The sequence below is a fragment of the Elephantulus edwardii genome, unplaced genomic scaffold (genome assembly GCF_000299155.1).
Source record: "Elephantulus edwardii isolate Elephantulus edwardi_28Jun2011 unplaced genomic scaffold, EleEdw1.0 scaffold00009, whole genome shotgun sequence".
Classification (NCBI taxonomy): domain Eukaryota; kingdom Metazoa; phylum Chordata; class Mammalia; order Macroscelidea; family Macroscelididae; genus Elephantulus; species Elephantulus edwardii.
Window position 1 is genome coordinate 2,741,433 of NW_006399759.1, and position 25,018 is coordinate 2,766,450.

Genomic DNA, 25,018 nt, shown 5'->3' on the forward strand with positions numbered 1-25,018 from the left:
TTCCCCTTTGCTTTCCCTACAGGTAATCTCCCTGCTGGTTTTTACTGCGACTTCAAGGATGGTTTCTGTGGCTGGACCCAAGACACACTCTTACCCCATGCACCCCGGTGGCAGGTCAGGACCCTAAAGGATGTCCGCTTCCAGGAACACCGAGGTACTGACCCCTCCTCCTCTCCCCTGAGGCCCACCTTGATGTCCACCTGGACAGATGAGGGACTTAGAACACCACGACCAGCAGCTTAATCTCACCCACACTACAGGTTAAGTTCAGGGATCTGCCCAGAACCAACCCTGGGAGGTTCATGTTCATGCACAACCCCTTCTTCAGAGCTTCTGGGGCTGGTTAAATGTGAGCTTGTGTAGAAAGTACCTCTGGTTACTTAAAATACAGTAAAAGAATAGTTGGAAGGTAAGAATATGGCAATAAGCGTAATCCATTTGTTTAGCATATGCATGTTGAGGATCAACTATGCCAAGCACAGTTATCTTGGTCACATAGTAAGTATACTGAGAGGTAAGAAAATATAGACCATTTTATGGTCAGGAGACCAAGGCGTAGAGAGATAGAGGGGTCAGGAAAACCATCTGTTATAAACAGATAGACTGAGGCACAGTGAAACCTACTTCCATTGCCGAGGTAGTGTTCAGGGCCCCACACCAATCCATTCCTCCAGCACAACCTCTTCCACTAGACAGACCTCATTCTCCCTCTCGCTGCCAGAGGAGTGACAAGTCCCAGCACACCCAAGGGATAGCCATCCACAGCACCAAACCTTGAAAAGAGGCACCAGCCTTGAAAAGGTATAAGATTAAATATAGTCTGTGCAACCAGCTCAGATCTCCAAGTTAGGCTGCTACAGATGTGGAGTCTTGGGGCCACCTCTCTGCAGGGTGGAGCTGGGGGCTGTCTCCTTGCCCGTTCCCCTATCTTTGCATGCTCTTTGTCAATCAAAAGATGTCTTATGGAAATCCCACTACACATCCTGAGCATTGTTTAAAGAAAAAAAGCAACAGTAATAACAAACTGTGAGCAAGGACATCTAAGGACTCCTGTGTGCTTGGCTCTGTTCTGGTCCTCAGAGATGGCTGCATGGGAATGGATTGACTCTCTTGACCAGGACACCCTCACAGAGGCACCATTAGAAAGAAGAGTGAGTGATTGCAGCCATGAGATAGTTCTGCAGGGGCACCTCCTTATTGGAGGAGGGCTAGGAGTGCCAGGTTCATTTGCTTTCTTCTCCATCACTGCATCTTCCTTGATACTCTTTATATAAGTAAGAGCAATAGCAATCAGGCTGTACCTGATATTAGTATCTCTACTGTCAGTAAGACTTTCCCTTACCAACCAAAAAATAATAATAATTTCCCTTACAGCTCCCATAGCAAAAATATATACTGCCCTTGTTGAATACTTCTAGTGATGGGCTCTCGTTGCCTCTTAAAGATCATTCTATTGTTTAATAGCTCAGGATCATGGGTTAACTTTCTTTACCTTGAGGCAAGCACCACTTCTCCATAGCTTCTACTCACTGGCCATGATTTTGTATCCTGAAGATCCTCAGAATAAAACTACTCCTCTCCCACAAGATAGCCCTTTAAGAGAAGAGTGTGACCTACCCAGTGGCATGAAGTCTCTTCTCCCCAGAAACATAGCCCATCTCCTTGACTCCCCTTCAAGGAAAGGTGGTGTGCTTTCTGAAATTTTAAGCTTGTCTCAGATACTCTCCTCTGTCTCTACCTGAATTTGTTATTTTTCAGGAGTAATTTCACGAGAGATGAAGAAAGGTAGAAATGAATGACTAAAGTAACGCAGGGGGTCCTGCAGGGTCTCTGTGAGGTGTGAGCTCACTGTCGTGCTCAAACCCATCTCTTCAACCCTTACCATTGATAGGATGCTCCACTGTGCCTGGAGGTTTGCAATGCATGTTCTCTTCACTGGGAGTCTGAGGACTCATGGCTCCCAGGTTTGCAGGCAGGGAGATCAGTGCTGTAATAAAGTAGGAGGTGAGCCTGCTTGAACTGGGCACAAGATTACCTGCAGTCATTTGAGAGAAAGAAGAATGAAGGTCATAGGAATAATTGAAGAACAGGGTGCTGCCAAATGGACAGAAGTGGGCCAGGGGCCATGCTCCTCTATCATAGTTGCTCCTAGGCTAATACCAGTGACCCTGGGAGGTCAGAGTGAGTAAACTGGGTTTTCTCAGGCTATTTGGAATGCAGGCTTTGTATAAGTTGGAGTTCATTGACAAGTCATTTCTCTCATTCAATTTAGGAAGCAGAAACGTGAGTTCTCAAAGGAGTTCCTAGGCTCCAGGAGAACATGCAGAGCCTGTTAACTGCCTTTCCTTGCCAGCACCATAGTCTTTCAGTTCTCAATGATCATGCATTCTTGACTTTCTCTCTCTTCCCCAGGCCAAGCCCTGTTGCTCAGCACCACTGATGTCCCCTCGTCTGAAAGTGCCACGCTGACCAGCGCTACATTCCCCACACCCATGAAGAACTCTCCATGTCAGGCAAGTCTCCATGTTCCTCTAATCCTCTCACCTCTGCCTTCTCCTTGGTCACTTCCAGTTTAAATAGCTCAAGTTCAGATAAAGCCTGGATGATTGGGCTGGTTGTTCTCCCCAGCAAGAATGAAAGGGTCCTTTGCTTTATCTCCTAGTAAGAAGACATCCAGCAACATAACAAAGTCCCAGCTGCAGAGACACTAACTTAAACACTCCCCTTCAGCTACATTCAGCTACTTACAGAAGCACTATGACCTAAACAAGCCAAGAAAACATTTGCCAACACATGACAAGGGAGGGTAAGGAAGATTTACAAAAGACTTTCTCCAGAATCCCTTTTAAAAATATCTCCGCTCTCATAATACATTTGCAACATGATCGAACGTCAACAATTTGATTTACATAAATTTCACTAAGATACCAATGGCACTCAGTGAGGTACCTCTAGAGTCACTTATCCAAATGGTTTTTATAACTGCTATCTCTCTTATGGGCAGACTGGGGGGCCTGGCGCCAAAATACTTTGCTATTGTTGTTATTGGTGGTTGCCATTAAGTCAAATATGACTCATAGTGACCCTCTATACAATTAATTTTAATCATGTCCTCTCCTCTCCCATTCTTGTCATTTCTGACACACTTGAACCCATAGCTGCAGTCACTGTGCCAGTCCATCTCATTGGGGGTCTTTCTCTCCTTCCAAATATGATAATGCTCCTCTCTAAGGACTAACCTATAAGGTGACATTTTCTGGAGGCCAAGCAATGTGTTGAGACCTCAACGTGGCATAGTAACTAAACTCTGGGTCAGAATGCCTAAATCTGAGCCAAGTTCACCAGTGTATAGCTAAGCAGGTTGTTTGGGCGATTAAGTAACTTCTCAGCACCATAGTTTTCGTACCTACAAGTGTGTGGTGCTGTTGTTGTTGTTGTTTGTCATCAAGTTGGATCTGACCCGTAGTTGACTCTTGAGCATGTTTCCAGAGGCAGTTAATTGCTCAGGAGATGATTACTCATCCTTTTCCCATGGAGCAACTTGTGGATTCGAACCATCTGGCTTCAGGACTACAGCACAGCTTCTTAACACTAGGCAACCAAAGCTCCCTATAAAGTGTGGTAATGAACTCTGGTGGCCTAGTGGCAAAAAGCTGTGCTACAATCCTGAGGGCACACAAAGGGTCAAATATGGGTGGTCAATTCTGACTCTATGATACACCACAACAGCCTCAAATATAGAATGCCAATAACCTTTGCTATGCAGATGACACAACCTTACTTGCTGAAAATGAGGAGGACTGAATGACTTGCTGCAGAAGATCAAACACTACAACCTACAAGATAAATTGCATCTAAAGGTCAAGGAAACAAAAATTCCCACGACTGGACCAAAAGACATCATAATAGATGGGGGAAAAGATTGAAATTGTCTGTGACTTCATCTTACTTGGATCCACAATCAGTCAACTTGGTGCACTGGGAAAGTCTGAAGTCAGAGATATCTCCAAATTATTGAGCAACAGTGATGTTAGCTTGAGGACTAACGTGCATTTAATTCAGACCACGGTCATTTCAATCGCCCAGATCGCAGATGCATAGCAAGTGACTGAAGTAACCATGGCCTGAATGAGGCACACCTTAGTCTTCAAACTAGTATCACTGCTCTTCAATATTTTGGACAGCTCTCTGACAATGAGCTTGCCCAAAGCAATATGTGTCCTTGTCTCCTGATTGCTGGTACCAAGAGTGTTATTGTGGATCCACGTAAGATGAAATCATTGACAGTTTCAATCCTTTCTCCATCTACCATGATGGTGCCTATAGGACCAATGACAAAGACTGGTGAAATAGAAGATGAAAATTAGAGAAGGAGTAACACCATAACATCAGTAATGAACTGAAAAATATCAAAGATCTTGACAATGGTGCTGGACTGTCCAACATTTCATCTGATTACATACAAGGTCACTATAAGAGGCAGCCAACTTGACAGCAATTAGTGATAGCAGCAATGTATGCGAAGGGCTTAGAGCAATGTCCAGCATGAAGAAAGAGGAACAACAGCTGGTCACTGTAGTTTACTATGAAGCTGATGATGACAATGTGCTGTTGAATCGAGTACAACTCATAGTGACCCTATGAACAACAGATCTGAACCCTGTCCTATCCTGTGCCATCCTCACAAACTCACATTCAGCCCGTTGCTGCAGTCACTGTGTCAATCCACCTGGTTGAGGGTCTTCCTCTCCTTTGCAACCCCTCCACCTTTCCAAGCATGGTATCCTTCTCCAATAGCCTCTCCAAGCAACATGCCCAAAGTACGTGAGGTAATGCCTCACCATCCTTGCTTCCAAGGAGCACTCAGGCTGTAGTACTTTGGAAGATGAAATTTTCCTAACACAGTATCTTCTAGCAGATTGGCAGGGCCTGGCACCCAGCCAATGTTCATATCAACGTAGGAAAGGAAAGGAAAAGAGAAAAGTTTAACCCAGAAACTAGACCCACCAAGTTGAGGAGCAAGCCCTTGCCTTATGCTTTCCTGAACTCTCTTCTGCTGACACCTCGTATAAAGTAGAAAGCCAACACATGCTTTAGATTGGCTGCTCCTCTCTTTCCAGAAATTCACAGGAGACATTCCTTTCTGGCTTAGTTTCAGGAATAACTGTGTCACCGCTCAGAATCTGCCTTCCTTTCAAGTTATGATCATTGTGAAGCTGACCAAAATGCCAAGGGAGGAGGCACAGCGGCAGAATGAAATGGATATCCTCTGCAGGGCAAGGGTAAACCCTCCAGGGATGTTATGAAATACAGACTCATAGACTTAAATAAGAATGAGAAGGACACATGAGTGAATTTTTGGTTAAACTGAGCAATGGTGAAATGAAATATGAAAGCAAATTCAGCTTCACCACATGCAGTTGGTAATAGCCTCATGCCAGGCACGACTTGATAGATAATTCTTTGTTTAATTCTGGCCTGCCACTCTCACCCTCTTGCAGTTCATATCATCCTGCTTGATTTGGGGTGTCTCTGTGAACCACCCTCAATCCTCTTGGAAAGAAATCAGGGCACAAACAAATAGATTTATTAAGCGAGATTGTATTTGAGGTGGCAGGTGGCAGGATTGCAGCATCACTGCGGGTATTTCTCAGATGCCTCTCCACAGATCCCCCCCAAAAATATGTGAAAATCAAAATGAGGAGAGGTGGTCGGCTCACCTGAGAGGCCAGGAGGACCCTTAAACACATTTGATCTTTCAATTTCTTTTTCACTGGATTTAATATAAGCCAAATTTCAGAAGAAGAAATGTCAAGGTAAAAATGAGATTTTCCTAATGCTTCATCATTCCTCTAATAACCTTTGAGTTGATCAATAGCTTAAACAGGTGTTTTGTTTTCCTGGCTTGCTTTCCTTCTCCCTCCCATCAATTTTGCTCTGGGTTATTTCTGCTGTTTTCTGCCCTTTTCCAGAACTGGGCTTGGCAGGAGTAGTGAAGGGGAGGGAGTGAGTCCCTGGCACTCCCATGCTCACGGCTGTTTCACCTTTAGGTTTCCAGATCATTCACCTGACACAGATGGCTTTTTACATTCCAGTGTAGGAGGACACGTTATCATCAGAAAAATAACCAAAATAGAGAGATGTGTTTGAACATTGGTAAGCCCACCATTTCTTGCATTTGAATTCTAACCACAGAAGACCTGAAGTTGACTTCCTTCTGCCTGGTTTGCTGGCAGGGAGACTGTTAAAGCAGGACCTTCCAACCCCACCAGTCCAGTGGAGCTACCACTGGCTATAGGGCCCCAATGAGAGTAAGTGGGCCATGGGTAACGTCCTTGATGAAGGATCGTCAACACCACAGGGCGTCTTCTCTAAGTCCACACTAGTCCTAGTCCATGGGACCAGAGAGTTGAAATAATGGCAGAACATCTCAGAATGGTCCCTGAAGAAAACCTAAGATCGCTAATAAATTCTCAAAGGTGTCTCCTGGGAAGGATTTTCTTGAAAATCTAAAGAAGAGCCATTTGTGTTGGCTTATGTTTGCCCAATTTCAGTCACCAGAGGATGTTCCCTTTGCAGACAGTGAGGTAGCACCCAGGGGTCTACACCTTCAAACCGCCCTTGGTGATCTGATGCACGCTGACACTTGATGGGTGTTTGCCACATGGTTCACTTGCCAGTTATGACCAGAATTCATTAAGAAACCATTGGATTTTCCTGCTATCTATCAGTCCTGATTTGATCATGTACAACAATATGACTTCTAACCAGTGGTTGTCAAGTTGATGCTGAATGACAACTTCAGGTGTATCAGAATAGAGCTGCAGTCCACTCTAGGTGTTCAATTGCTGATTTTTTTGAAAGTAGGTCACCAAGCCTTTCATCTGAGGCACCTCTGGACTCAAATCTCTCAACTTTTTAAACTTAGGGTCTGAGCACCAAGGTACTTCAGTGTGGGAGGTCACTCCTCTGATTTTCCCCAAGTCCTGCTGTACTTCTGGGTTGACTTGGCATTAGTAGCTAAGTACGTTAAGCACTTAACCACTCCAGAGCTACATCCGTGACCCCAAGTGGTGACATATAACTACTGTGTAGAAAGATGAATCAGAGAGTGGGTTAGAAATATTGAGGGGGAGAGAAAAGGGAGAAGAGCCTTGGTGTTGGTGTGAATCCAGGTTAGAGGCCCACTCTCAGTGGCCCAGCCAAGGTAACCTCATGCCACCTGACGTCCAGGGCCCTCCCGCAGGGCCCAGCTCCCTCCAAACCCAGGGCCCCACCATCTCTTCTCTGCAGGCTGGCCAGACTGCAGGCACTGCCTTGTCTCTTACTCAGCACACTTGCACATCAGCCATGAATATTTAAAGACCTCTGCCTAGCCCAGCTACAAACAACAGAGATCATTGGGTTGGGTTTTTTTTACCCCTTCATCTCTTCTTGTTCTAGTTCCCGCCATACACCCTGTCAGTCTCTCCTTCCCTCCCTCACCCCACAGCAAGTTATTCCCTGTAGGGAAAAGGGAGCCAGTTACAACATATTCTGGTTTTATTTTATTTTATTATTGTTTTGCTGAGCTTCAGTTCAAATAATTAACGTTGCCATTGGGGAGGGGTGGCCTGTGGCGGCTTTCATGTGCGCGCTGTCAGCCCTGCTCACCCGCTTCGGCATGGAGACACACTCAGATGTGTCTAGCATTGCAGCTGCTGGTAATAAAGGGGACAGAGAACTAAGCGCCCCTCAACCACCCCTCCCCCTGCCTTTCACACATCCTAGAAGCCTGAATGTCTCAACAAGCCCCGTGTGGTTTGAAATTCTATTTTATTTGAATAGCCTGACTGTGACTAGAATAATTTAAACCTCCTTCTCAGGACAGAACAAGGCCTGGGCAAAGAAAAAGGAGGTAAAATGGACATCCTGCATTCCTTTTCACCCCTCCAAAGCATGGAAGCAGTTTTCCTTCCAGGAACTGTAGGATGAAAGGAACCCAGAAAGTAGAAATGTGGCCTGTATGATTTTGTGGGACACATGAAGGTAAACCATTTCCAGTGTGGATCATCTTGGGGGACCTATAGCCACCTGGCCTCTCTACACACACACACACACACACACGATCTTGGAATACAGCCAGGAACTTCCTGACTCTGCTGTTGGCCCTAGTGATATAAAGCGTGATTTTGATTAGCTGCTGGGGGCTGCTGGGCCACAGGACAGAAGGCAACCCAGCTGGACACCAAGTCCACAGCCTGTAGAAATTCTGTCATTAAACCCACAGACATGTCCCAGAGAGATGGGGAGGAGAAGCCTGGTCTCTGGGTATTGTTCTCTCCTGTGTTCTAAGTCTGCTCAGAGCACCTAACGTGGCAGAGCTCCCAAGGCTAGAGATATGGTCAGAAAGTGCTTTTATAAGGTGTTTGGAGTTATTGGAAGGAGAACCATACTTTCCAAGGACTCGCCTCATGGGGTTTGTCCAGCATTTTGGTGATTCAGAAGCAGAATGAAAATCACTCCAGATCCCTCATTTGACAGAAAGATAGGACTTTCAAAATGGGAAGGAGAGACAAATTCTTCTGACTGTGGCATCTTAAAAGGTTATTAGAATCAATGGCAAAATCCTCTGTGGAAAGGCAAGGAGGGGGGGGGAAAGAGGGAAAGGCTCATGGCCATAATTCTAGAATGATCTGAGCTGAAGAAACAAACAAAATCAAAAGAGCTTTTCCTCTATCAGCTCCCATTCAACTCATACCAACTGGTTGCCTTTCAGTCAGCTCCCACCCAAGACAGCCTTCTCATATAAGAATAGCACCTACACTATAGGTTCTCCAGTGGATGGCTGGTTTTGGATGTAGATGTCCAGGCCTTTCTGCTGAGAAGTCCTTGGGTGGCCTTGAAACTTCAACCTTTCAACTAACAGCTAAGCATTTAATCATGCACTACCCATGAGTCAAAGAGAATTATCTTAGTTTTTCAATGCTGCAGTAACATAAATAACATAAGAGGACAGCTTTACACACCATTTCTCTTTCTCTCACATTTCAGAAGACCTGAATTCTGAATTTGAGATGCCAGTTTTAGTGGAAGGCTTTCTTTCTGTGTATCTCTTGGTTCTAAGAATTTCCCAGCACAAGAACATGGGTCCAAAAGCTGTGCTCCATTCCTGGCTCTCCTTTCTTGGTGGTTCCACCTCCAATTCTGCTCAATTTGCTCCCATTTTATGTCTTATGAGTTAAACGGTGTTACAGGTCATGCCCCAGGAAGACCATCCTTACATCATATCTTGGCTGTGATGGAATGGATGTTATTGTATCCCAATTCTAATCCTCTTGTAATTGATGGACTTAAATTGTGGGGATTCTTATGTAATTTCCATCATTATATACAAGTCTTTGAAGGAACACAATTTAATCCATGACGAGGATGAACAGAGCTATTCCATTCAACTCCTGAACTGATCTTGCATGTCAGAGGCTTCCACACCCATGATCTGAGTCAGGACATAGACAAGGCAGCAGAGGAGATGAGTCAGCTCATCTCAGCAATAAAGGCAGTAAAGCAAAGGTCAAACTCAGACTTAGAGACTCCAAATTCCATGATCTTTCTGTAAGACTGGCCTATAGGGGCCATAGTGATTCCTTCTCAGGAACAGGGAGTTGATTTAATCCCAATGACCATCCCTATCTCAGGCATGAACTGAACCTGGCATAGCTCTTATCTCATTCAGTTTCTCAGCTATATATACCCTCCTCTCTGCAGGCAAGAAAGAAGTACCATTTCATTGTATAAAATACTAGCTAGCCACTTTGTCTCTTCTAAACCTGGTAGTACTCCCAGCAAACAAGGAACATTGTCACTACTATATGGGACTTTCGATATAGACTGAAGCTTAACATCAAGAAAACAAAGATTGTCACCACTGGGCCAATTGGCAGCACCACGATGGATGCAGAAGAGATTGAGATTGTTAACAATTTCAGATTGCTCAGCTCCTCAACCAACACTCTTAGCATCAGCAGTCAGAAAATAAGAGAAATGAATTGCATTAGGAAAATCCACTTTCAGGGACTTCTCCTGAGTGTTGAAGAGCAATGATATCAGTCTAAAGACTAAGATGCACCTGATTCAGACCATGGTCTTCACAATTATTCACTATATATCAGGGAGCTGAACAATAAATAAAGATGACAGAAGAAGAATCTAGGCCTTTGCTGGGGAAGAGCATTGAAAAGACACCATGGATTGCCAAGAGAACAGACAGATCTGTCCTGGAGAAAGTGAAATCAAATTTCTTCTTAGAGGCAAGGATTTTTAAACTCCACCTCATGTACTTTGAGCATTTTGCCAGGAGGGACCAGTCCTTGGAGAAGGACATCATGCTTGGAAAGGTGGTGGGACAACACAGGAGAGATGGATTGACACAGTAATTGGGGTAATGGAGGGTGGGGTAGGTGTGTGAGAAACAGTGAGATTATAGAGTAGCAGTCAACTCGACAGTACATAACAACATGACTTAACAGATTATTAACCATTAAATGTGCCCTATTCTTAACCTAGATGGTCTCATCTATTTTAGCAAGTCAGAAAGGAGAAGCTATTTCAAGGATTCGTGGACGTGATGCTGAATAAAGTTTTCATGCCTGACCCATCATACTCTCTGCATAAGATAGCAAGCTCACTTATTCACCCCTGTGTGACTGCTGACCAACTGAGGGACAGGCTGGTCTCACCAGGACAGCTTTCATGTGGTCAAGAAATGCTGCAGAAACATTTTCTGTCAAGTCAGAAGCAACTCATAGTTGATCCAACATCTTCTTAGAGTCTGTAACTTACACAGGAGGAGATTGCCCATCATCTCCTGAGGAGCTGCTGGTGGATTCAAATCACCAGAGAGGTACCACCTTTGGGTTAGAAGCTGTCGTGTTTGCCTAAAAGGTGGCCTTTTAAAGCCATTACAGATGGCTTTCTGGTCTCCAGCTACCTTAACTGTGGACAAATGGTCTTGCAAATCATCAACAACTATGGGACTAGGATAAGAGAAAGAGTGTTTCCCACATCAGGTAGCAAGATTTGAGGGGATCAAGACTTGTGGCAGCAAGACTTGAGAGAAACTGGAGCAGACCTTTTTGGTAAGCTCCTGGTGATGGTGTTGGAGAGACTGTTGTGGAAAAAACTGTGGCAAGATGTGGCCTAAGGCTTCTTGCATTTATGCTGGCCATACTTAAAGGTTTTTGCTGTTCTTGACAGATGCTTGAAGGAGAAGCTGACTTTATAACTGCTCTGAGGCAAACCTTGCAGGATGATTTGTATTTGATTGCTGAACTGAAACTAGAGCCTGGACTAATTGAGGAATTATGCCTTGGAATTTGGGCTAAAACCAGGACTTGTATTGGGTGATAGTCTTTCCCTCCCCCACTCTATAACTTACTTTCCTAATAAACCCCATTCTCAGTACCACAACTTAGAGTCTGAATCAGCAACAAATAAACCTCTTGCTGCTGGTGAGGATCTACAGGAACCATGGGGATGGCCTACGGGCTCTTCATTTGCTTTCTGCTCTGGAGCAGTAAGGGGCTGTGTTATTCTCACTCCCTCTGGCCCTTTCAGAGAGAGGCTCATGGCCTTGTGCCCCTATGTTCCATTTTCTCCCCTTTGGAGAGCACCTCAACTCTGTATGTTCTGGGCCACCAAAGCTGGAACTCTCAAACACCCTGACTGTTTTTTAGGTGGGGAAGAGATATTTTATCATTTTGTGCAGGAAAGAAGCACTTGGAATCTACAAAGCCAAGTAATATGGTGATTTTAAAATATTGATCCTTACTGTATGACTCACACCATAGGGAGCTCTGGTGGCTTAGTGCTTAGAAGCTGCACTGCAATCTCAAAGGTACACAGTTCAAATCCACTAGGCACTCCTCAGCATAAGGAGAAGGGGACACAATCTCCACATGTGCAGTTAACTGCCTCTGAAAACCCACTGGAAGGTCAGCTATGGATCGGTTCCATTTCAATAGCACACAACAACAACTGTATGATTCATACCATTGTTGCTTTTATTAGGTGCTGTTAAGTTGAGTAGAACTCACAGTGACCCTATGAACAACAGACCTGAATCTCATCCTATTCTGTGCCATCCTCATTTTCTTTGATACACTTGAGCCCATTGTTGCGGTCACCATGTCAATCCATTTCAATAGAAGTCTTCCTTTCTTTTGCTGACCCTCTACCCTTCTAAGGATGATATCCTTTTCTAAGGAATTGCCAAAGTATGAGATATGAAGCTCTGTCATCTTCGACTCCAAAGAGCACTCCATATGCACTTTTCCAAGGAATATATTTTCATTCTTTTGGCAGTCCATGAGCTATTCAGTACTCTTCTCCAACACCACAACTCAAAAGTGTCAATTCTTCTGTCAACCTTATTCACTGTCCAGCTCTTAGATGCATAGCATGTGATTGTAAAGAGTATGTCCTGGATCAGATGTACCTTAGTCTTCAAACTGACATCACTGCTCTTCAGTATTTTGGAGAGATCCCTGACAGCAGACTTAGCCATGTCAATACCATAGACTTCAAATGAACACTCCTTGGAAGCAAAGATGGTGAGAGTTTGTTTCAAATACTTGGACATGTTATCCAGAGGGCCCATGCCATGGAGAAGCACACCATACTTGGAGAAGTAAAGTCTCAGTGAAAGGGAGGAAGGACTCTCCAGGATATAAACTGACACGGTGAATGTAGCCATAGTGGTGATTGTGAGGATGGTTCAAGACTGGTCAGTGTTTCTGTCTGTTAGATGTAGGGTCACTACAGGTCAGAATCAACCTGACAGCACCTAACAACAATACTACTTATAGCTGGCACTATGCTAAGAAGTTCAAATGCATTTTCTTAGTGTCAAAACTATTTTGTGACGGATTCCTTACCTTCTGGTGCTAATGCAGGAGTCCTTGGGTGGCATAAATGGGTAAGCACCCAACTGTTGTCTGAAAGAGGTTCAAATTCATATAGAAACTGTTTGGGAGAAGGGCCTGCCAATCTTTCTCAGTGGTTAGCCACTTGAAAACCCTCCAGAACACAGTTCTTCTCTGAACCACCAGGCCAGGTGGCCATGTGTCACAATCAGCAAACTAGGGCCCCTGCGGTTAAATCACCTGAGTTTAAATCTCAACTCTAACATATCATTTATGATTGGAGCTCTGGTGGCCTAGTGGTAAGGAGTTGTGCTGCCAACTCAAAAGCAGGCAGTTTGAATCCACCAATTGCTCCATGGAAGAAAGATAAGCAGTCTCTTCTCGTGTGATTTACAGCCACTGAGAACCCACTGGAGGGTCAGCTTTGAGTAGGTTCTGACTCCATGGTACACAACAATAACAACATCACTTACGACCCTAAGGAATAGAAATTTAAAAACCCCAAACATCTGTTTCAGTTGCTGCCTGATATTGCTGTGAAAATCAGATGAAAATGTAAAAATTCCTTGTAGGCTTTATCATACTTAACGAGTGGAAATGATTATTATCATTATCCCTCTTCTTTTTTACTATTATTTTATATTGGTTTGCATACAAAATCAGTATACATTGTGAGATAGATCTATCTCATTCCTCTATTCACATTATGTTTTCTAGTATCATTGCTTATACATTGTGTTTTACAAACTTAACCACCATTGATCCATGCTCACCACTAACTACCCCACCTTTTCAGGTCCCCACTGGATCTAGGGCACAAATAAGGAGAAGTCACTACTGACTTAAAGTCATTGTGGATGCTCCTATTTCTCCTCTCCGTCCGTTGACAACATGTGGGCAGCTTGAGGACACTGTTTTGCTCTGTGCCTAGGATTAGCACTAGCAGAGCTATCCTGCAAAATTGCTTAATGAATTAATTGTGCAAACTCTCTGCTATACGCATAACCTTAGTCCAGGACAAGAGCTGACAAAGATACCCCTCATTGATCCTCAGGGGTCCAATAAGGGTGCACCTACCTGAGATTTTTAAGCCGAAAGCATTCTTATCACAGAATCAAGAACGAGGCGGCTGTTGGAGCCAAGCGTTCTGTCACCACCCACTGTTATGCGGTTGACAGTGCCAGGATACATGCTAATGGGCCAATGTAATCAACAGCAATTGTAATTGCAGCCGGACATGATTAATTTAATAACGTCAAGCCATTCAAAGTTAATGCCTCTATCGTCACATCATGAAACTGAGGCTTGTTAAGAATTACTGTTAAGGCTTGCGAGTGGGAATAGAGTCTCACTCGGCACTTGGCACAGATTTGAGTCTCACTCAAAAGCCATATGTTGATCATGGCCCCTCTTGGCACAGCCTGAGGTCATTGCAACAAACTCACATGCCTGTATGGAGGCAAGACCCTCTGTTGAAAGCATCCCATCTGTCAACACATAAATATTTCCCAGGTTCCACTAAGATCCTGAAAATACACATCCTCCCCCTCCAGACCCCTGACCCTGTGGCTGCCTGGGAAGGTTGTCGGGCTTTCAGTGTCAAGAGTCCATCCTGTTCCCAACTAAGATGTTGTTATTGAGTTGGAAGCGACTCATAGCTGACCCTTCAGTAGGCTTTCAGAGGCAGTAAATCACACAGGAAATTTCCCATTATTCTCTCTCAGAGCAGCTGGTGGATTCAAACCATGTGCCTTCAGGTTGGTAGTATTGCTCCTTACCACTAGGCTCCCTCAAGTAAGATGACTACAGAGATACTTCTCAGCTGTGTCCCTATCACACTCAGAGAAGTTGAGACACAGAGAGGCTGTTGGGTCATTAAGATGTAACTTGGAAGAAAAAGATTTCTTCTCATTATCCTGATGTTTGTTGTTGTTGTTGTGTACCGTTGAGTTGGAACTGACCAATAGCTGACTCTCCTGTGGGTTTTCAGAGGCACTAAATTGCACAGAAGGAGATTGCCCATATTTCTCCTATAAAGTAGCTGCTGGATTTGAACTGCAAACCTTTGTGTTAGGAACACAGTTCCTTACCAGTAAGCCACCAGAGTTCTCCCACAACCCAAGGAAGGTAAGATTTCTAGAGTGCTTAGAAGATAAGAAACCAAACTAAAAGTTTTCATTTGAAGTTCCTCACCCAGGCAGTCGTCCTATTCTGGTTTTTTTATGGGCTTTTATTTCAAACGCATTATCCTCTCCCTGCTCTTCACAATACAAAAGCAAGGGACTAACTTTCCTCAAATGCTTTTTTGTTAAGCAAAACTGAACTCACACAATTTTTTAAAATCTTTTTTATTAAAGCAATTGGCTCCATTTTACAGATGAAGATTCTGAGGCTCTGAGATGTTAACCTACCCAGTAAAGGCAGAACTAATCTTTCCCAATCCTGGACCCAGTTTCTGCTTACTGCCCTGCACTGCCTCATTCCTCAGTACAAGCAGAGGGCTTTCTCCTGCCCGACTAAAAGAAAATACACCTCTTTTCCTACTTTCCAACAAATTCAAAATCCTTCCTCATTGCCATTTTTAAAGCAGCATTGTTTGTTTCTTCCTTTCTTCTGATTGCAAAAGTCATTGTAGATTGTTAGGAAAATACAGTAATGTGTAAAAAAGAAGAAAACAGAAATTGCCCACAATCTGACCCCTAAATATATAGCCTCTGTTTGCCACAGTGGTGAATTTGCTTACAGACAGATAGATGTAGATCCAAGCACAGTGGTAGGAGACTCAGTTGCATGGTGAGTTAAGTGTTGGGCTGCTAATTTAAAAATTGGCAGTTCAAGCCCACCAGCTACTCCACAGGAGAAAAAGGAAATATTGTCTTTTCATTAAAATTTACAGCCTTGGAAACCATGAGCTGGAATTCATTTGCTAACAATGGGGTAGTTAAAGGGGTTATTCAAGTCTGGTATCATATCATATAAGCATTATGTGTCCTGTTTTTTCTTCTTTTAACATCACATGTTCCTATATTGTTACTATTCTTCATAATGCTTTAAATAGTTGCGTTCCCTCAACTTATTTTATTGGTTTTGTTCTAGTTTTCAGAAGTAATAAATAATGACTACAGAACATTTAGAAAGAAAAGGCCAAAGGAGAGGGGGAGATGCCTGTTAATTTCATAAATTCAACAGGGTTAATCATGGTTATTATTTTTATATATTTTTTCCATGCCCAGAATGTATGTTTTATATATTTATGTATTAATTTTATATAAGGGAGCTCTGTTGGTATAGCTCAAGAGAGGGCTGCTGCTAACCCCAAGGCAGTACCTCTCAGCTCTTCTCCACAGCATAAAGCATAATCTCCTCCCATGTGATTTACAGCCTCGGAAATCCAATGAAGAGTTAGTCATGTGTAGATATGGGTATATACTAAATGTTTACATGTTTTATTTGCGGAGCCCTGTTGGCATCGTTTGTGACATACTGGCATAGTTTATAACATGCTGGCATAGTTTATAACATCTTGGCACAGTTTATAACATTGGCATACCAAAAGAGCAGCAGTTCAAACATGCCTGTCATTCTGAGGACAAAAGATAGACAGTCTTCTCCTAGGTGTGTATCTTCTCAATTGTCTGTCTCCCAGCTTTAATGCGATGCCTCTGAAAGAAGGAAACATGGGGTGGTTTGGGAAGGATTCCAATCTTTTGTACCTCCTGCATGACCAGGAATCCAGCATTTTTTTAAGCCTCCATAATTGCAAGGACTTGCCAGCATCACATTTAATTTGCTTGTTATCAAAAAATCTGCATCTGGCCTGCTTCTTGCTGTGTTGGGTTGATTTTTCATTAAAGTTATTTATAGCTATGGAGTTGGTGTTTATTTTTTTCCCCAGGTGAACTAGAAGATAATGCTCAAAATACTGAGTTTTGCAGTGAGTCAATATGCTCAGCTAAAGTATAGTTTAGGCCCTTAATAAGGATTGAAATCAGGATTTCTTCAATTATGAGCTTGAGCCCAGAAACTCACTTCGCTGTGAAACTTTATGTTGGGAAGGAATCTTAACTCTCATCCAGAATCTGGATATCCTGGCTTACAACCCCAGTCCAGGTTATCCTATCATTGCTAGAGCCTGCCCACCCACTTCCAAGCCAACATATTGCAACTTTAAGTGCTTCTACCCATCAGTCTATCTTGGAGTTTATTAGCAGGAAGGATGCTGAAACCTCATCTCACAAACTTTCCACTTGATGTCAGTAGGAAACAGTCCTTGGGAAAATACCTCAAGCTGGGGAAAGTAGAGCTTTAGAGAAATAGAGGAGGACCTTCAAGAAGAAGAATCGACACAGTAACTGTAACAATGGCCCAAGCCCATCAGAGATGCTGTGAAGGTCGTCTTATAGGACAAGGTTCAGATCTATTGTTCGTATGGGTGCTGTGAGTCAGAATCAATTTGGCAGCACATAAAAACAGCTAACCTTAGGCAGCTATCCTTGGGAAGCTCTGGTGACATAATCTGTAGAGAGTTGCACTGCTAACCCAGAGGCCTTGTCTCTCTGTTGGTTCGAATCCACTAGTGGCTTCTCAGAAGAAAGGTGGACAGTCCCTCCCGTGCAATTTATAGGCTTAGAAAGCCAGTGGAGGGTCAGCTATGAGTTGATTCCAACTGAATGGCAATGTGTATGTGTGTGTGTGTGAGAGAGAGAGAGCTTTTAAGAAGTATTTACTTCTGTTGGTATGAAATATACAGCAGATTGATGTGAAATATGTCCTTAATTTTGTCTCTATTGCTAGAATTCATAGACCCATTCAGAAATTCAACAAGACGTAACATCCCCTCCCCTGTACGATTTCCTATGTTTGGGGGTGTTGCATACAGAACCAGTATCATTTGATACTGTCCAGTCTCTTTTATCCAACTTTAGCTAAATTCCATGTCAAATTTTTTATGGGTCCAAGTGATGATTCTGAAGCTGCAACGAGGTATGCACAGCAAACCCAGGGCATAGTGTGGACATAAAATTGCAGTAATTACCTCTGGAGGAGGAAAGGGCCATGAGAGAAATAATAGCATTAGGCCCGGCCACAATGCCTGCGCCTGCTTTACATACAGAACTTTAATTAATAAAATGACAAACACTGGTAGCACATAATTGGAAAGTCTATCAGGCCGCACCGAGAGGGAGGAGGAGAAAGGCCCTTATGAAAGGACGGCTGGAGCCAGAAGATATAATTGCTGGTAGCGTGCTCCTGGTCTTGTCTCTTTTACTTGTCTCATTTGCTGTCTGCATATAAAAGAGTTTATTAGTCAAAAGCTGTCAGTTATAACCTATGTCTATTAGTATGTGTCTAGAAGGATCAAAATTTTCCCTGCGAAGGGCTCCAACATGTATTCTTTTCCATTAACATTATTTATGATCTGTATAGTATTTCCCATATTTGTGTGAATGCATTTATAATACATAAGTACACACTGATGATTGTCTGGCAGACACAAAGGCTGTGCCTGGTTTGCAATCGACTGGCTCCTAATTCCTTCAATATGGAGGCGTTTCTAGAGCAAGAGCTTGTGAAAACAGAAATCCTGATTAAAGAGGCCCTCACTTCAAATAAGTTCCCAGACGATGCCGATGCTGCTCGGCCACAGACCGCGCTCTAAACTACAGGGATGTAGAAAAACTTTACAACACGCCACCACAAAATACGGAGGTATTCCTTCATTACGAATATGCAGCGTTTTAGATCAGAGTGGGGAATCCAACCCTGCAGCATGCAGACTTGGTAAAACGGCCTACACAAACCTCCTAAGACTCAGTTTCTACATCTGAAAAATAGGTATTAGAGGAAGAAGATAGCACTTGCCCCCAGGCCTGATCACTTCTTGAGAAACCTGATAACTGAGAAACCAGAGCAGAGACCAAAGCGTACACCAGACCAAAAACCATCCCAAAGACCAGACTGAATAATGGGTCCTGGTAAGGCCCTGCGCCTGATCACAAAAGCCCAAACCTAATTAACACCTGAAATTCCAAGGAAAATACCATTTTTTTTCTAGTTCTCCCTAAAACCCCTATTAAAAAAGAGGCTATTTTTGACAGCCCCTGTTCCATTTTTACCTTCTCTGCTCGTGGTCACTTGGCATCCTCAGACCTTGCAATAAAGGCCTGCTCATTTCTTGGAACCAGTTTCTTTCTCTCTCTCGCCCTCAACTCTTTTTCTATCTAACAGGTATGGTAATGCCAACACAAAGGAATGTTGTCAATATGAAAGGCCTTCTGTATAAGTGCCTCTCACAGTTTTATGCCCTTCGGTAAATATCCAACTAACAGATGACCTTATAGCATATTGTTGTAGTTGTTAATTGCTTTTGACAGTTCGATTCAAAGAAACCCTATGAAAATGGATCTGAACCTTGCCCTGTCCTGTGCCATATGCCTCCACCTAAACGGAGTCCCTGAGTGATACACAGTTAAGCTCTCTTCTTACTAGCCAGAAGGTTAATGGTTCATGCCCATTCAGAGGTATCTTAAAAGAAACCCTGCCAATCTGCTTCCACAAGTTTGCTGGCCTTAAAAACCTTGTGGAGCATAGTCCCATTCTGCTCCTGTGGGGTTTCCATAAGTTGGAAGTGGCTTGTTGGCCACTGACAACAGCAGGGCACCCAAATAGAAATTCCAAGAACTTGTTGTGTCCCATCTGGGCTCCCGAGGCTTGACTGCCAAGAAGAGGTCATAAGGAAAATAGTCGTCTTTGAAAGGGTCTGGAGCCCATAACATGCAGTTGTCTTTCTCAGCCTTTGCCTGGCAGCTACACAAAGGCCTCTGCTGGACAATGTTCCTTACTGGGGGAAAAGACTCCCTCTGTACTTTAGTGATAGCAGGCATATTTAAACCCTTTTAAGAAGATATTAAGAGTTGCCTCTTTACTCAAAGTCCAAGGTTAGGATGGACGCCTCACTGAGAAGGCCATGTTACTTCCTGCACTAAGTAGCCCTTCTCCCCAGTGGTCTCACTGGCCTGCACTTCTGAATCACCTGGGGAGCTTTTAAAAGCTGCTGCTGCCCCAGGACCTACCAGAGGCTAATTAGATCAGAGTCTCTGGAGGGACCCCAGACACTGGTCATCTGGGGAGCTCTCAAGGTGATACTAATTTGCATATAATGTTGAAAACCATATAGTTTCTAACCATTCCATTTATTGTATCACAAAGATTCTACTTTGACAGTCTTCATTTCATTCCATTTTTGTGTTTACTTTTTTAAAATTTTATTTTATTAATTTTAATGAACATTTCCAAAGACTTTGGATTTTCATTCATTCATTGTTGCATTTTTTTTCTTTACCTCCCCTCCCCCCAGTTCGCTCCTCTCTTTGAAAAGCAAAAGAGAAACTTCTTTGTCGGTATACAATCCCCCAGACTTTTCTTCATTTCCTAGGACAGTCATAAGGGAAAAAGAAGTGGGTGCCTTAAAGGGTTTTTTATTATTATTATTTTTCATTCTAGAGGCTAGAATCAACAGGACAACTAACTCACTGACTCTTGCTCACGTTCTCTCTCTCTCTCTCTCTCTGCTTTTAACTCCAGGGGAAGATCATTGTCTTTTATCTAGCAGGCTGCTCCTTTTTTAGCATACCTCAGCTTCCTGAAGGACCTTTATATGCTGTCTTCTTTCTGAGTGTGCCTGTTTCCATATCTGTCCTTTTCTTCTATAAAACACAGTGACTGTGGCAATGGGGTCAGGTGTGTAGAGATGGTAATGTTGGCTCAGGAGAGAGCAAGATTCAGAGCCATTGCTCTTAGTGTCACTATGAGTTGTAGTTGACTCGATGGCATATAACAATAGCAATAGATAGGTTTGGCTCCAGATTAGCTATAAGGTCACCAAGGAGGGCAGAACCCAGTTAAGGCCAAGAAAGAAAGTTTATTGAGGAGAAACTGCCAGGCTGCCTCTAAAGTAGAGAGCAGCAACTACTTAAAGCTGCAATCGAGTTTTATATTGTGTTACAAAGAAATTGGGCAGAGGGGTTGTAGGCAGCTGCTTGTTGCAAGATAAGGAAGCAGGTCAGGGGGTGGTAGATAGTTATGCCTGGGAAAGGGAGGAGGAATAGTTTTGCAGCCCTAACAGAGATAAACAGAGTTATAGCTGCTGCTTCGTGTGGTTTAATCATTTCTGTGGCTATTCTGGGATAGGGAGGGAGAACAGCTTCGTGACCCTAACATTATCGCATGCACAGAGGTGAGGAAACAAAGATGATTTGACAAGGCACTGGGGAATAAGTGCAGGGCTTCAAACTGGTTCATTCAAACCCCTGCTGAAAATTTACATTTCCACTCTCACACACTGACTCAGAATTTACTGCTTAACAAGTACCCAGGTGATTTTTGTTAAAAATGTAGATTCTGATTCAGTATATCTGGCATATACTGTGCATATTCTCAGCTGGAGGTCAAAGAATAATAAACTGATTCAAAGCCCTAAATGAATGTCAGTGCAAAGGGCAGTTGTTCCTGGTGCGTTCCAGAAAAGTAGTGGGGCGACAGAGGCAGGGTTCAGACGCTGCCATCAAGCTTAGTGTTTCATCGCACATTCTGACTCAGTAGGTCCAGGTTCAGGCCTAAGGTTCTGCATTCCCAGCACCTCCCAGGTAACATCAATGATAACAGTTTGAGCATCACACTTTGTGTAGCAAAGCCCTAACTAACTCTATCTATAAGTTGCTGGGGACATAACTTCAATAGTGATTTGGGCCACCTTAAAGACAGTTCTTAACTGCTTGTATCTTGAAGAAGAATAACATGTACCTGAACACATTCCCTTCTTGAACCTGGCTTTCTGAACCTCCTCTTCTAAAGGCTAAGGATGCTCTCTTACCCCTGTCCGTTGGCAGCCAGCCTTGTCTCCTCTGACTTAGACTGCTCGGTGCAGGGAGTTCACAAAAAAGGCACTTAGAAAGTTCAGCCATCATCTGACCCATGGTCCATGTGGACATGACAGGACCACGTCTCACTGACATATTCACACCACTACACACATTACTTGAGAACATTTCCTAAGAGCAACAGTTGAGACCTGAGGAAGTTAAAATATAGCCAGTTAGCAAAGGAGCGGATGGTTCTGTTCCACTTTGTGGGAGCAACACAGGAAGGAAGCTAATTTACTGTCCTTAGAGAGAACCGGGTAAAGATGGGAGGGTCTGTCTATATATTATTTGATTCATGCTGACATTGATCAGGTCGTACCATTACTCAGTTGACAGCTACTATGACTACAGACTTTCATAAGGCACTCCTTGGCTTGAAGGAATTTATAGTCCAAGGGAGGTAGACATTTGGGTGAGAAGACATGATAGCAGAGCTATGCCCCAAGGTGGACTCAATAACTTCATAATGATTTCTGGGGAGGGAGAGTTAATTTCTGACAGGGATGATAAGAAAAGACATCCTGAAAATGATATATATTTAACTTTTTAAGTGGAGAGGAGGAGAGAGAGTAGGTAGGGGGAAAGGAAGGATCAAAGCACAGAATCAGCGAAATGCAAAACAAGTGCAAGCATGGCAAGGAAGCTGGTGGGAGGAAGTCTGGGAACAACAGATGTTGGCTCTCCTCTGTTCTCTGTGCAATACACATGGTTTTGTTTGTTTTCATTTTGTTGCCCCAGTGAACTCTGGCCATGTAAGCCACCCAGCGCCACCACCCTTTCTTTACTCTGCCATTAGAGTCACTAACTGACCCCTATTTGGTGTGTTCGATTTTCATTAAGGTAATAGACACTCATCCAACTTGTTCCACCCACCTTGCTGCAGGTATATAAACCAGCATTTGTTGTACAATCTTTAAAACCCCTCTCTAGACCTGGAATGCAGTGGCAACTCCTTCCCCACCTTTCTTCTCTGCAGGAGGGTGAGGAGAAATGTATAAAATACTAAAAGCTCTTTCAAACACTCTCTTGGAATAGTCAACTACCAACTTTATATACCTAACGTGTGACTCAGGGGTCCAGAATTGTGTGACTCATTTTCATGCACTTCCCATTTCATAGCGCTTCCATACCTCCCTTTGAAATATCTTATCTGTTGTCTTTGTAGGCCCACCAAAATCCCTTCTTAATATTTGTTGTTGTTCTTGTGTACCATCGAGTCAGAACCAAGCCATAGCTGACCCTCCAGCAGATTTTCAGAGATTCTCACGAGAGGAGACTGCTTATCTTAACATTCTGTTACATCACTTATTATCTCATTTAGTTGTGATTATGACCCTGAAAGGGAACTCTGGTGGCCTAGTGGTAAGATGTTGTGTTGCAAATTCAAAGGTACACAGTTCAAATTTACCAGAAGCTCCATGGGATTGGAAGATAGGTAATCTCTTTCCATGCGATTTACTGCCTCTGAAAACTCTCTGGATAGTCAGCTGTCAGCCGGTTCTGATTCAAAAGCACACACCAAAACCAACAATGACTCTGAAACATGATTAAAACTATTTCCATCCCCAAATAGGAAACTGGGTTTCAAAAAGACAGCAAGAGCAAATTTTAAGTGCAGGTTATCTCTCTGATTCTAAAGCTCTTAAACCATACTAGAATGTCTCAGATAAAATACTCAATAGAGACTCACTGGCTGAAAAAAGTTGATTTGCTTAGATTATAGAGGAATGTTGATGTCTTAGCTGTAGTTGATAGGGAATGAGAATCCAGCAAAGGATGTTGAGCTCAGAATCACAGATGGCACTGAAAACCAGAGAAAAGTCACAGAGCTAGACAAAGGACTTTAGAAGGGAGAATGGGTGGAGAGGGGAAACACTTTAGGAGGCTATGGTAAGAGCTCAGAGAGTACATTATAAAGGACATGGAGAGTGTCATTTTGTTGGGATGGAAATAGAAGCCAGGTTGAAAGAGTTTAAAGAGACTGTGAGTGACAAGGAAGAGAAGCAGCCATGACATACCATTTATCCAAGATGCTAACATCTGAATGGAGGTACAGAAATAGGCCGTAAGCAAGAGGAGCTGGCACCTTCAAGCAAGGGATATTCTTCCAGGATGCTTAAAAGCTGACCTTATTTGTAGACAAAGGAAGAGATACTGAAGGTGCTAGAGAATGGAGAGGCAGTAATTGTAAGAGCTCGGGCCAGGAGAAGGCACGGTGAGAAGGGGTTGACATAGAAGAAAAAGGAATGTATCTCCCTCTAAGACAGGAGAGGAAAAGAGAAGGTAGAAAAGTAAGACATTTGTGCCTCCAAAAAAAAGGAGAAATGCTGAAGGAGATTGCACCTGAATAGTAAATCTTTCTCAGTAGAGTCAGAATCAAGATAATTGATTAGGAGGAGGAGCATTAGGAAGTGACAGCATTAGCAGGAGGAGTTTGAAGCATCTATTTTGTCAAGTCTTTTCCACAATCAGTGATGGATGAGTAAGGACCACTAACTCTTCAGGACATTGAGGTTCAATAGTCTGAATTCATAGAAGTTCAAATCAGCAATAGTCTATGGGGGAAAAAGATAGCAGGTATGTGTTAAGAACTGTACCAAGCTGAGCATTGCAAGAGGCACAGGCTGAGAATATGATATCCTCAAAGGCAGGATGAAATGTCCAATCATGGCTTCCAGATTGCACAAGAAAAGCAACTTGTATTAGAAAATACACAGACATGCCCACCAAATAAATGGAATGAATATGGTGAAAGGGAAAAAAAATAAATAAATACACAGACTTGCTAAACAATCCTACAAATTTCAGTGGAGACAAGTATTTGGTACATTCAAACTCTCATTGGAACCAACTCATAGCTGACCCTCCATTGGGTTATTAAGGCTAGATGGCACCAAAGGAGTCCGCCTCTCCCCAAAAGAGCTGCTGGTGAATTTGAACTGCCAAAGTGGCGTGGTTTCTGGATTAGCAAATGGAACTCCCTTCAGACGACTATGTCAGATACTTAGATATAAGTGAAGAAACTGTGGTTATAAACTAGGCTTAGCGGAATTGATATCTCATAAGTAAAACAGTACCTGGGGACTCCAGTGCCCAGGCAGTGCTCAGTTAGCCAAGAGTTTATACACAAGAGAGTGGGAAGTCTTTGGCTCTAGCATCTAAGGGTACTTACACTCCTTGATCAAGTTGTAAGTC

At 43.2% G+C, this 25,018-nt stretch overlaps 1 protein-coding gene across 1 annotated transcript in view; it reads left to right on the plus strand.

Annotated features, from left to right (window-relative positions):
* The window catches only part of ALK (anaplastic lymphoma receptor tyrosine kinase), a 1,280,998-nt gene that overhangs the window by 1,081,042 nt on the left and 174,938 nt on the right, over nt 1–25,018 (plus strand). Inside the window, exons 7-8 of the mRNA XM_006880682.1 lie at nt 23–154; nt 2,413–2,513. Of these exons, the coding sequence (XP_006880744.1) occupies nt 23–154; nt 2,413–2,513 (233 nt within the window). The remainder of the gene's footprint in view (nt 1–22; nt 155–2,412; nt 2,514–25,018) is intronic.